At 43.7% G+C, this 13,760-nt stretch overlaps 1 protein-coding gene across 1 annotated transcript in view; it reads right to left on the reverse strand.

Annotated features, from left to right (window-relative positions):
* The window catches only part of gmcl1 (germ cell-less 1, spermatogenesis associated), a 33,052-nt gene extending 23,354 nt beyond the window's left edge, over window positions 1–9,698 (reverse strand). The window contains exons 1-3 of the mRNA XM_033014163.1: window positions 9,349–9,698; window positions 7,273–7,396; window positions 2,221–2,317 (exon numbers count right to left, since the gene is read on the reverse strand). Of these exons, the coding sequence (XP_032870054.1) occupies window positions 2,221–2,317; window positions 7,273–7,396; window positions 9,349–9,485 (358 nt within the window). The 5' untranslated portion in view covers window positions 9,486–9,698. The remainder of the gene's footprint in view (window positions 1–2,220; window positions 2,318–7,272; window positions 7,397–9,348) is intronic.
* Window positions 9,699–13,760: the final 4,062 nt, after the last annotated feature.

The following is a 13,760-nucleotide window of genomic DNA, read 5'->3' on the forward strand; positions in this document are numbered from 1 at the left end:
ACTGATTGTCATGGTAGAGAATATTATCTTTCCCAATATTGACTGGGAATGCCAATAAAGCAAGAGGTTTAGATGGAGTGGAATTTGTCATGTGTTCAGGAAAGTTTCCTCTGGCAATATGTAGAGGGCCCCACATGAGAGAGAGAGAGAGCAAGGATTGATCTAGTCTTGGGAAATTGAGAGGGGCAAGTGGATGAAGTATTTGTGGATGTGCCTTTTGGGATCAGCAACCACAGTTCTATTAGATACTAGTTATAGATAGGGACATAAAATTCGAAATTCAATGCTCATGTCTGCATAGCCAGACACAGTTCCAACTCCACCATTAAATTTGCTGATGACACCACCGTTGTTGGACGAATTGCAGATAATGTTGAATCGGTGCATAGGAAGATCAATCCTCTGATTGAACAGTGCCAGAACAACCCTGCTCTCAATGTCAGTAAAACAAGGAACTAATTGTTGATTTTAGAAGAGGAAGGTCAAGGATCCACAAACCTGTTTTCTAGGACACTAAAAAAAAGGCAGTCAAGCTCAGCTAATGTGGTTTTGTGAAATAGAAATTATACTTATCTATCATTGGAATTCTTTGAAGAAATAATGTGCAGAGGATCCAAGATTTACAGATGCCATTAGGCTTAGCAGGAATCAGAGTTATAAATGAGTCATTTTCTATTTGTCAGGGTGTAATGAGCTAACAACACAGGGATCTATGTGGAATTAACATAAATAATTTGGACGCAGGCATTATTTAATCAAAATCTACATGAGATTATGCATTCTGGGATGTCAAATACCAGCAGGACATATACAATAAATAGCAGAGACCTCAGTAGTGTTGATGTACAGAAGGACCTTGTGGTGCAAGTTCATAACTCCCTAAAAATGGGCTATATGTGAAGAAGGTTGAAGACTGGGGATTATGGAAGTTTAAGGTTCATAGATCCTTTACTGGTAGGGCTTGAGCCCTAGGGAGATGAAGGTTAGTTTACACTGTAGTGTTTACAATGGCATCTGCATCTACTATGCATTATGCAACATTCCTCTATAAAGTGCATTCTGTCACAGAAACCAGTTGTTATTGACATTGGTTTAATGTTGCTGATCGGCAACAGCCTGCAGCCGATTTTCTAAACATAACAGGGATTCATAACCTCAATCTGGTGAGTTAAAGCCTGGCAGATGGCGTTGCTCTGTCTTTGCACAGCGGCTCTTCTGCTATAGCTGACCTTTCTGTCATGTGGGAATGAATCAATATTTGCTGAAAGTGATGGAAATTAAAGTAAAAGGAAAGTCATTTTGGCACATAATCGCTGAAATGCAAGCACAAAACGAAGGCTTTATTTATTTTACGAATCATCCAGACAGGTTACATTAGTTATATCAGATGAAGTGGCTCCATAAATAGCCCCATTCAAATGGCTACACTGCATTGCTCGTATTTTTCTTGTTAGTTCCTAAAGGAACTAAAAACTCATGGGAATTCAAGCTGATTATACTGTCAGCTGTATTTTGCAATGCAAATCCATGAGCAAAAGTGGTACACATAGAAAGTAACAAGTGTAATTTAGGGCTCTGATTACTGCAACCTCACACTGTCTTCAGGTTTCAGATATGCAGCTTGCTCTGCCACCCCTTTAAATTAATCAATGAACTTGAAGCATTAAACCTCAAAATTATTACATTTAGATTGGTTGGCCTGATATGTGGATGGCTTATGGCATGTGAGGTTGACCCTCAAGGTCAACAAATCAAAGCAGTAAAGGCATATTAACAGACTGCAGATCAAAATCTCCGACCATTCCAGTTAAGTCACAAAAACAATCAAAAGACTATAAATCAATGATGCTCTACATACTCCACGTTCCAGAGTGGAAAGATGCATTCCTTACTTATTATGTCAAAATCGTCACTGGGACAACAATATCTAAATTTTGAACTTGCGCTATCTGGACCATAAATCAAATGCAATTCACCCATCAAACCATCTTTCAGCATTCTGAATTTATTAAGAGAGATGCCAAGTTTTTATTCTTGTACAGAATTATGGGAAATCTGAAAAGGATTCTCTTCATTTTCTTGCTTCTCCCTCTCCCTCTCTCCCTCTCCCCCTCTCTACATTACACAATGCCATATAAATCTCAAAGTAATATAAAAGGACAGAACAACGATCAGACCTTCTATATTAGGCCTTGTAATGAAAACTAAATTAAGACATACCCTCAGTGTCGATGTTCTGATCTGGAATCTCGAGTTCTATATAGTTCATATTTGACTCCTTCCATGATCCACTGAACATACTTGAAAAGTAACCGGACTGTAAAGCATAAATCAACAAAACATTCAAGTGGTGACAATTCAAATAAGGTCTGCACTAATCTGCGGCAGTCTTTAAGCAGACACTTTTCAATTGTAGGATATAATGAAATTTCTTCATGGATGCTTGTCTGGTGCAGCAAGCTTACTGGAGTGTCACTGTAATTATTAATTTTGTTCTCATGGCTGGTACAGTAGAGCTGGTTGAAAGCTTATACATTGATGACGCTGAAGTGGTGATGGTTGAAAACTTAAGGTTCTGAGGAATAAATATCAACAGCAATTTGTCCTGGACTAGCCACATTGAAGCAATGGGCAAGAAAGCAACCAATGCTTCTACTTCCTTACAAGGCTTAGGACGTTCTTCATGTCCCTAACAACCCTTAGTAACTTCGACAGATGCGCTGTAGATAACATTTTCTCAGGATGCATAACAGCATGGTTTGGGAATAACTCCATCCAACGCCGCAAAATGCTGCAGAGTTGTGGACATATCCCAAACCATCACACAAACCAACCTCCCTTCTATTGACTTCATGCTGCCTCGGCAAAACCACCATCAGACTCAAAGACTAGTCTCATCCAGGTCACTTCCTCTTCTCCCCACTCCCATCAGGCAAGATGCACAGAAGTTTGAAAACATATTCCTTCAGATTCAGGGAAAGTTTCTTCCCAGCTGTTATCAGGCAACTAAACCATTTTGCACCAACTAGAGATCGGTCCTGACCTCCCATCTTTACTGGACTTTATCTTGCACTAAACGTTATACCCTTTATTCTATATCTGAATACTGTGGACGACTTGATTGTAATCCTGAATAGTCTGTTTGCTGACTGGAAAGCACACAATGAAAAGCTTTTTAATTTACCTCGGTACACGTGACAATAATAAAAATAAACTAACTAAACATCAACCTCCCAAAGTCCAACACTTCACACTTGTTCGGATTAAACTCTGCCATTTCAATGCCCAATTCTGAACTTGATCTACATCCCACTGTATACATTGACAGCCGGTAATGCAGTGTGCAAGTCCAGCAATTATGTGGTCGTCTTCAAACGTACTAGCCAAGACATCTACATTTACGTCCAGATCATTAATTAACCAACCAACCAACTCACACCCTCTCACACACACCCGGAATGTGCTGCCGGGGTTGATGGCTGAGGTAGATTGGATTGTGACATTTAAGAGACTTTTGGATAGGCATATGGACATGTATGGAATGGAGGGATATGGATTGTGCTGATGGATAAGTGGGTCTTGGCATCATTGTGGACCAAAGGTCCTGTCCTTGTGCTGTTCTGTTCTGTATTTAAGACTTGGGTCTATGCAAGAATCTGCAAGACATGATACATCGCAAATTCCAAAAAGCCACTGATGTAATATCATATGGCAGATTTCTTCACAAATACGGAGGTGTAATTGATGGATTTATGGCTTTATAATTCTTGAAAGCACATTCAACTCAGCATTTACAATATTCTACAAACATTCCATTCACTCTTTAAATTGTACAAAATTACACGGTGATTTTCCAGTAATTGGCCCCATTCCTGAATGGTAGTGCTCATTTCTACGTAATTGCTCATTTCTTTATTATAATGTTGTTTTTAAACTTTTTGATAATCACGTCTAATTCTGTGAAATGCTGTGCGATTTGAAATAACAATTGATCTCTGAATAGCACCATACATTGTAAAATATAAATGCATTTATGTACTCATTCTTGAAGTTTATGTTAATTTACAAGTCATGATTTTCCCCTCCAGAGAATACCCATCTTAACCCACAAAATAATTCTACGATTTAACATGCCCTGAAGCACTCCAGGATTCTGGCAGTTGGGGATTTGTTACCAACAGTAAATATATTGTTAAATATGACATACATAAGGATTAGTATTGAGTCAATATAAACTCATAAACTGTTAGAAAGAAAGTTCAGTTCAGATTGAAAGATAAAAGATATCCAGCAACAATGACCAAGGAAAGGTGGAGCCCACAATGGTCCAATGTTCGCTAATTCTTGAGTGACCAAGTCAATCACCCGATCTGAACCCAATTGAACATGCTTTTTATATGCTGAAGAGAAAACTGAAGGGGACTAGATCTCAAAACAAGCGTAAGCTAAAGATGGCTGCAATACAGGCCTGGCAGAGCATCACCAGAGAAGACACCCAGCAACTGGTGATGTCCATGAATCGCAGACTTCAAGCAGTCATTGCATGCAAAGGATATGCAACAAAATACTAAACATGCCTACTTTCATTTACATTACATTGTTCTGTCCCAAACATTATGGTGCCCTGAAATGGGAGGGGGTGGGGGACACTATATATAAACATTGCTGTAATTTCTACAATAGCTATAAAAATCTGGATGCAACATAACTTCCTCAAACTCAACAGCGATAAGACAGAATTCCTCCTCATAGGCTCCAAAGCCACACTCAGCAAAATCAATAACCCCACTCTCACCATCAACGGCACCACTGTCTCCCTATCTCCCCAGGCCCGCAACCTTGGCGTGATCTTTGATTCCACCCTCTCCCTTGAGCCTCACATCCGCCATGTCATTAAAACCTCCTTCTTTCATCTCCGCAACATCGCCAAACTCAGACCCTCTCTCACACCTCCCGCTGCTGAAGACTCATCCATGCCTTCATCTCCTCCCGACTGGACTATTGCAACTCACTTCTCCTTGGCATCAGCTCCACCTACATCAACCGACTCCAACTGGTCCAGAACGCAGCCGCCCGACTCATCACCCACACCAAATCCTGGCATCCCATCACTCCAGTCCTCAAACAACTTCACTGGCTTCCAATCTCCCACCAGATCACCTACAAAATCCTGATCCTCACCTACAAAGCCCTCCACCATCTGGCCCCCCCATATCTCACTGACCTCCTCTCCCCCTACCAACCCTCACGGTCCCTCAGATCCACATCAGCCGGTCTCCTCTCCATCCACAAGTCCAACCTCCGCAGTTTTGGGGACAGAGCCTTCTCCAGGGCAACTCCCAGGCTCTGGAACTCCTTCCCCAACTGATCCGCAATTCCGTGTCCCTCACCATCTTCCAGTCCCGCCTCAAGACCCATCTCTTCACCTCTGCCTATCCTTAGCCCCACGTCCCCCTCCCTTTTCATCTGTGCATTAATTGCCTCATATTGTGTTTTGAATTGAATTCTGTCTTTGCTTTGTGTACTAGTCATGTCTCTACTATTTATTTCACACAATACAACACAATACAATTTATTTGTCACTTGAACCTCATAGAGACTCAAATGAAATGTTGTTTCTGCAGTCATACACACATGAAAAAAAAGACCCAAGACACAACACAATTTACACAGACATCCATCACAGCGCATCTCCTCCTCGCTGTGATGGAAGGCAAAAAAACTTATCTCTCCCCTGCACTCCCCATTCCCCTCCCGATGTCAGAGTCAAAGCCCCCGGCGGGCGATGGCAATTGTCCCGCGGCCATTAAAGCCACGCCGGGCGATGCAAGACCACGCTCCGGGTCTTGTTGTTGGAGCCCCCGGCGGGCGCTAGCAAAGTCCCGCAGCCGTTGAAGCCACGCCGGGCGGTGATGTAAGGCCCCGCTCCAGGTCATCCTCGACCCCGCTACTCGGGCGGGAGAAGTCGCCATTGCAGAAGCCTCGAAAAGCGGTCTCCCACCAGGGACCCGCGGGCTCCCGATATTACTGTCTGCCAGACCTGCGGTAAGCCTCCGAATCTCCGGGGGTCGGGTCACAGCAGCGCGCCACCACCGCTCCACCCGCTCCGGACTCGGCCAGCTCCATGATGGTGAGTAGCTCCACAGCTCCGTGACTGGAGCCCCAGGTCGTTCCTGCTGGAGGCCGCTCCACGTTGAAGCCCCAACGACAACGGAGACCCGACAGGGAAAAGGTCGGGTTCTCCGTGCAGGGGAAAGGTTTTAAAAGTTTCTCCCCACACACACACACATACCCCATCAAAAAAATAATAAAAACTACATTAAAACGGGACAAAAATAACAAAAAGACAAACGGACTGCAGAGGCCTCTGCGACGTGAGTCGCGCCGTCCGGTGGACGGCGCGACATCATTCCCCTTACATGTTTTTCCTCTACCTGCTAAATTTTTGTAAGGTGTCCTTGAGACTCTTCAAAGGCGCCCATAAATAAAATTTATTATTATTATTATTATTATTATTACATGGTGAAACCAAAATGTATTAAAATAGCCTTTATTAAAATCTGACAATGTGCACTTTAACCACATGTAATATTTTCTATTACAAATCTCAAATTGTAGATCACAGAGGCAAATAAGTAAATGATGGGTCTTTGTTCCAAACATTATGGAGGGCACTGGAAGTGTCTTATTTGCAATGATCTTCCCAAGTCCTCCTCCTCAGTGAATACAGATGCAAAGTAATTGTTCAGCACCTCACCAACATCCTCCGATCCCAAAGGATCCTTTATTATTCTTGACTCCTTTATTCTTGAGCTATCTTCGCCTCGGTCACCCTCTTGTTTTTAACGTATGTATAAAAAGTCTTGGAATTTTCCTTAATCCAACTCGCCAATGACAATTCATGGCCCCTTTTGGCCCTTCTAATCTCCCGCTTGAGTTCTTTCTTACTCGCTTTATGTTCCACAATATATTGGTTACTAGGTATGCAGAATCACCTAGCTAGAAAATACTAAAGTTCCACATGCCTCTACAAAGAGTAATCTAAATCATAAATGTGCAACCCCTTAATCCTCTAGTCATAGTCCTTATTCATAAACTGGACATAACAGCCTCAAATGTTCTATCCTCTCAACTGAAATAATTACTTGAATCTGTTGAACTGGAGAATCTGAATTATAAAAGGTTTTGGTATACGTAGCTGGCTTGTGGAAAAATAGCAAACAACATTGCTACTTTTGCAAACACATGATAAAAAAGGGTTTAATGCCCTACCTGACAGAGATATATTTTGTGTAAGTGCCATTCTTGTCCCAGAGCACAGATGGTGATATCACTGTTTTCTCCAGCGAGGAAGAGAGTCTGATAAATGTACTTGGAAGTGCTTTTTAGCTTCTTTCTGTAAAGCCAACAGAACCCAACATTAAGATAAAAGCACAACAATTAAGCATGTTCTAATGCAGCAGCAGCACACAAGTTGTTAGCACAACTTTCAATAGGCTTTCTTTGAGTTAGGGATAGTCGCTGCCTCAAAAGGGCTGCCAACATCATCAAGAACCCACACCACCCTAGCCACACACTCATCTCTCCGCTGCCATCAGGTAGAAGGTACAGGAGCCTGAAATCTGCAACATCCAAGTTCAGGAACAGCTTCTTCCCCACAGCCATCAGACTATTAAACATAACTTCAAACAAACTCTGAACTATAATTGCCTATTGAACTTTATCTGTTTATTTATGTATATATATATATGGTGTATGGTATATAGACACACTGATCTGTTCTGTATTTATGCCTACAATATTCTGTTGTGCTGCAGCAAGCAAGAATTTAATTGTCCTATCAGGGACACATGACAATAAACTCTTTTGACTTGAGATTTGAAGATTAAGAAATGTCAGAAAGTCAAGGGCATCAATTCAGCAGTAAATCTTCCGAGAGGGATATGGACCATACGGGGGCAGGTGGGACTATTGTAGCTGGAACATGTTGGCCGGAGTGGGCAAATGGGGCTAAAGGGCCTGTTTCCACACTGTATCTCTCTATGACTCTTGTCAAATTCACATGACTGGGATCAAGACAGTAATTCAAACCGTGCAGCCCTACTCCAGCACTTTGTGTCCTTTTTTTGTAAACAAGCACCTGCAGTTCCTCAATATTAGTCGCCATCCAAGGTTCCCAATATATTTGAACCCTTTTACTCTTACAAGGACATGTAGGCCTCAAATTATTGTTATTTCTCCTCTGCATGCATCCCACTGTGCAGATGTAGACTTAACTGCAGGTAAATGCACCCGATCTACTTTGACCAGGTCCTTCCTGTTCAGGAAATTAATTCCTGTTAACCAAACAATTCCCCCTGACACTCCCTTCACCTGAAGTAATATATAATTTTATAACAGTGCAATGCCTCCTGCCCTTTTACTGACAATTGGTCTCACTTGAAAATTCTATGCCCTGGATATCAGGTTGCCTGTCCTGCCCATCCTTCAATCATATCTCTGTGATGATTACAATATTATTGACCCTTGAGTGATGAGTTCATCTAGTCATACACCTTGCATTAAAATAGATGATTTTCACTCACTTGCTTGTTCTCCCTACTGGACTTCCAAGCTATTTTTCCTACAGGTGACTGCGTCTCTCCTACTACTTCCATTGCCATCTCTGTTTAAACCCTTCGGAACAATGCAGCCATATATTAAACAGGAATCTGAGGGGTGACTTTTTCACACAAAGGATGGTGAGTGTATGGAGCAAGCTGCCAGAGGAGGTAGTTGAGGCTGGGACTATCCCAACGTTTAAGAAACAGGTAGACTTGGATAGGGCAGGTTTAGAGGGATATGGACCAAACGTGGGAAGGTGAGACTAGTGTAGCTGGGACAAGTTGGGCTTGTTTCCACACTCTATGACTCAGTGAGGAGTTGGGAGGAACTGCAGATGCTGGTTTACACCGAAGATAGACACAGTGTTGGGGTCACTCGGCGGGTCAGGCAGGATGCCTGGGGAGAAGTTACACAAAAATGCTGGAGAAACTCAGCGGGCGAAGGAAATAGGCAACGTTTCGGGCCGAAACCCTTCTTCAGACTTCTTCTCCAGCATTTTTGTGTACCTTCGATTTTCCAGCACCTGCAGTGCCTTCTTAAGCAAAGTGTTGGGGTCACTCAACGGGTCAGGCAGGATGCCTGGAGAGAAGTCATGGGTGATGTTCAGGGTCGAGCCCTTTCTTCGGGGGAGATGTGGTGGGGGGGAGAGAGATGTGTGTGTGTGTGTGGGGGGGGGGGGGGGGGGTGGGAGTTGCAGTCCCTTCCTACACATTTTGTGTCTGATATCAGGCCTGAGCTGCTGACCTTCGCGGGGCTTCGCTCTCGGAACAGTCGCAGTCGTCGGGCGGCCGCGCTCGTTTCCTCCGCTGGCAATCGCACTCGCAGTCGGTGGCGGAGGCGGAGGCCCGGCCCCCGGACAGGCGGCTGCCCAGGCCCCCCATTAGTCCACCGCCGCCAACAGGTCACTCGCTCTCCTGCTGCCGTGGGTGGGTCGGTGAGGTGGAGTGGCCGCCTTTCCCGCCCCCTCTTCCTTCCCTCCCTCACGACCGCTATCAGCTGCCGTCTCTCCCGCGTCTCTTCACGTCCCGGGTCGGGCGGTTGACGCTTCCAGCGGCCGCCATTTTGTGAAGGCGGGCATTTTGCGGGGAGGGGCTTGTCCCTTGACCAATGAGAGGCGCGCTAGAGGCTGTCCGCCGGTTCCCGCCTTCACTGAAGCTCCAGACACCAACTGACAGGAGTGAAGTCGTCAACACCAAATATACTAGAGGAGCAGCATCTTTAGTTGACACCAAATATACTAGAGGAGCAGGGTCTTTGGTCGATACCAAATATACTAGAGGAGCAGGTTCTTTAGTCGACACCAAATATACTAGAGGAGCAGCATCTTTAGTTGACACCAAATATACTAGAGGAGCAGGATCTTTGGTCGACACCAAATATACTAGAGGAGCAGGATCTTTGGTCGACACCAAATATACTAGAGGAGCAGGATCTTTGGTCGACACCAAATATACTAGAGGAGCAGGTTCTTTAGTCGATACCAAATATACTAGAGGAGCAGGATCTTTAGTTGATACCAAATATACTAGGGGAGCAGGATCTTTAGTCGACACCAAATATACTAGAGGAGCAGGATCTTTCGTCAACACCAAATATACTAGAGGAGCAGGTTCTTTAGTTGATACCAAATATACTAGGGGAGCAGGATCTTTAGTTGATACCAAATATACTAGAGGAGCAGGATCTTTAGTTGATACCAAATATACTAGGGGAGCAGGATCTTTAGTTGATACCAAATATACTAGAGGAGCAGGATCTTTAGTTGATACCAAATATACTAGAGGAGCAGGATCTTTAGTTGATACCAAATATACTAGGGGAGCGGGATCTTTAGTTGATACCAAATATACTAGAGGAGCAGGATCTTTAGTTGATACCAAATATACTAGGGGAGCAGGATCTTTAGTTGACACCAAATATACTAGAGGAGCAGGATCTTTAGTTGATACCAAATATACTAGGGGAGCAGGATCTTTAGTTGATACCAAATATACTAGGGGAGCAGGATCTTTAGTTGATACCAAATATACTAGGGGAGCAGGATCTTTAGTCGACACCAAATATACTAGAGGAGCAGGATCTTTAGTCAACACCAAATATACTAGAGGAGCAGGATCTTTGGTCGATACCAAATATACTAGAGGAGCAGGATCTTTGGTCGATACCAAATATACTAGAGGAGCAGGTTCTTTAGTCGACACCAAATGTACTAGAGGAGCAGGATCTTTAGTCGACACCAAATATACTAGAGGAGCAGGTTCTTTGGTCGACACCAAATGTACTAGAGGAGCAGGGTCTTTGGTCGACACCAACATGCTGGAGTAACTCAGCCCTGTCCAACCCAGGCAGACAGCATCTCTGGAGAAAAGGTGTAGGAAGGAACTACAGTTGCTGGTTTACACCAAAGATTATAGAGGAGCCTCTATAATCTTTGGTTTACACTGAAGATATCAGACACAAAATGTGAAAGGAGGAACTGCAGACGACGGTTTAAACAGAAGATACTAGGCACAAAATGCTGGAGTAACTCAGTCCTGCCCCAGGCAGCATCTCTGGAGAAAAGGTGTAGGAAGGAACTGCAGACGACGGTTTAAACTGAAAATAAGCACAAAATGCTGGAGTAACTCAGCGGGACAGGCAGCATCTCAGGAGAAAAGGTGTAGGAATGAACTGCAGTTGCTGGTTTACACTGAAGATATCAGACACAAAATGTGAAGGAAGGAACTGCAGACGACGGTTTAAACCAAAGATACTAGAGGAGCAAGATATTAGGCACATAATGCTAGAGTAACTCAGTCCTGTCCAACTCAGGCAGGCAGCATCTCAGGAGAAAAGGTGTAGGAATGAACTGCAGTTTCTGGTTTACACTGAAGATATCAGACACAAAATGTGAAGGAAGGAACTGCAGACGATGATTTAAACAGAAGATACTAGGCACAAAATGCTGGAGTAACTCAGCGGGACAGGCAGCATCTCTGGAGAAAAGATGTACCAAGGAACAGCAGATGCTGGTTTACACTGAAGATAGACACAAAATACTGGGGTAACTTCAATGGAACATGCAGCATCTCTGGAGAAAAGGTTCCCGCCTTCACTGAAGCTCCAGACACCAACAGACATGACTGAAGCCGTCGACACCAACATGCTGGAGTAACTCAGCCCTGTCCAACCCAGGCAGGCAGGCAGCATCTCTGGAGAAAAGGTGTAGGAAGGAACTGCAGCTGCTGGTTTACACTGAAGATATCAGACACAGAATGTGTAGGAAGGAACTGCTGACGACGGTTTAAACTGTAGACAAAAATGCTGGAGTAACTCAGCGGGACAGGCAACATCTCAGGAGAAAAGGTGGAAGGAACTGCAGCTGCTGGTTTACACTGAAGATATCAGACACAAAATGTGAAGGAATGCACGTAAATATATTTATTTATTGCTCATATTCTTTGTCTCTCTTCGAGGGAGATGCTAACTGCTTTTCATTGTCTCTGTACTGTACACTGCACAATGACAAAGTTTGGATCTGAAGGAACTGCAGCCGACTGTTTAAACAGAAGATAAACACTAAATGCTGGAGTAACTCAGTCCTGTCCCAGGCAGCATCTCTGGAGAAAAGGTGTAGGAAGGAACTACAGTTGCTGGATTACACTGAAGATATCAGACACAGAATGTGTAGGAAGGAACTGCATACGATGGTTTAAACAGAAGATAGACACAAAATGCTGGAGTAACTCAATGGGACAGGCAACATCACAGGAGAAAAGGTGTAGGAAGGAACTGCATTTTGCTGGTTTACACTCTTCTTCTTTAGTGTGGCGTGCACAGCCTAAAGTTGTTGGACAACTTGTTCTTTTTGATCTTCCATTTGTACACGTCAAGTTGGTTGCATTAGTCGAAACAGGGCGGACCACGTGAAGGTTGCCATCTTCCACCCCCTGGTTTACACTGAAGATATCAGACACAAAATGTGAAAGGAGGAACAGCAGACAACGGTTTAAACAGAAGATAAACACAAAATGCTGGAGTAACTCAGTCCTGTCGCAGGCAGCATCTCAGGAGAAAAGGTGTAGGAATGAACTGCAATTTCTGGTTTATACTGAAGATATCAGACACAAAATGTGTAGGAAGGAACTGCAGACGACGGTTTAAACAGAAGATAAACACAAAATGCTGGAGTAACTCAGCGGGACAGGCAGCATCTCTGGAGAGAAGGAATGGGTGACGTTTCGGGTCGAGATCCTTCTTCAGACACAAAATGCTAGAGTAACTTCAACGGAACATGCAGCATCTCTGGAGAAAATATGTAGCAAGGAACAGCAGATGCTGGTTTACACTGAAGATAGACAAAATGCTGGAGTAACAGCAGGACAGAGAGCATCTCTGAAGAAAAGGAATGGGTGACGTTTCGGGTCGAAACCCTTCAGACAGAAACAGGGGAGAGGGAGTCTAGAAATATGGACGGGCAAGGTGTGAAAACGACAGATCAAGGCAGATAACGATAAGGAAATGTAAAATTGTTCATTGTTAGCTGAGGGGAAGGTGACAAGGGGGCATAAATCAGTAAAATTAATCAGAAGGACAGTGAAACTAGTTGGAGAACTAGGGCCAGGGAGGGATGGAGAGGGAAATCAAGAGTTACTTGAAATTAGAGAAATCAAAATTCATACTGATGGGTTGTAAGCTGCCCAAGCGAAATGCAAGGTGCTGTTCCTCCCATTTGTGTTTGACCTCATTCTGACAGTATGGGAATGGATGGAGGAGTTAGTGTTTAGCAACCAGGAGATCACGTCGGTCGAGGCGGACTGAGTGGAGGTGTTCAGCGAAACAATTGCAGAGCTTGCGTTTGGTCTCACCGATTTGGAGTATAGGGAGGTTGCACGGCTGTCGGGTCACGACCCGTGACCCTTACGGTTGCCACGCAACGCCAACTGGAGTACACGCAATTAACTGCAGGTAAGCACTTACCATTGTTTCCAGTGTAGCGTTGTAAATATTTATGGAAATCGGGGTAAGCGTGAGAGAGATAATAATAAATTAAAATAATAATAAATTTAGCTTCAGAAGCGTTTTCATTTTGCATGTAAAAACCCACTTCGGAACTATGGGCGATTTTAAAATTTTACAGCCAGATTTATCACTTCTGAAACTTTTTAGATACCAAA

This window comes from Amblyraja radiata, chromosome 39 (genome assembly GCF_010909765.2).
Source record: "Amblyraja radiata isolate CabotCenter1 chromosome 39, sAmbRad1.1.pri, whole genome shotgun sequence".
Classification (NCBI taxonomy): domain Eukaryota; kingdom Metazoa; phylum Chordata; class Chondrichthyes; order Rajiformes; family Rajidae; genus Amblyraja; species Amblyraja radiata.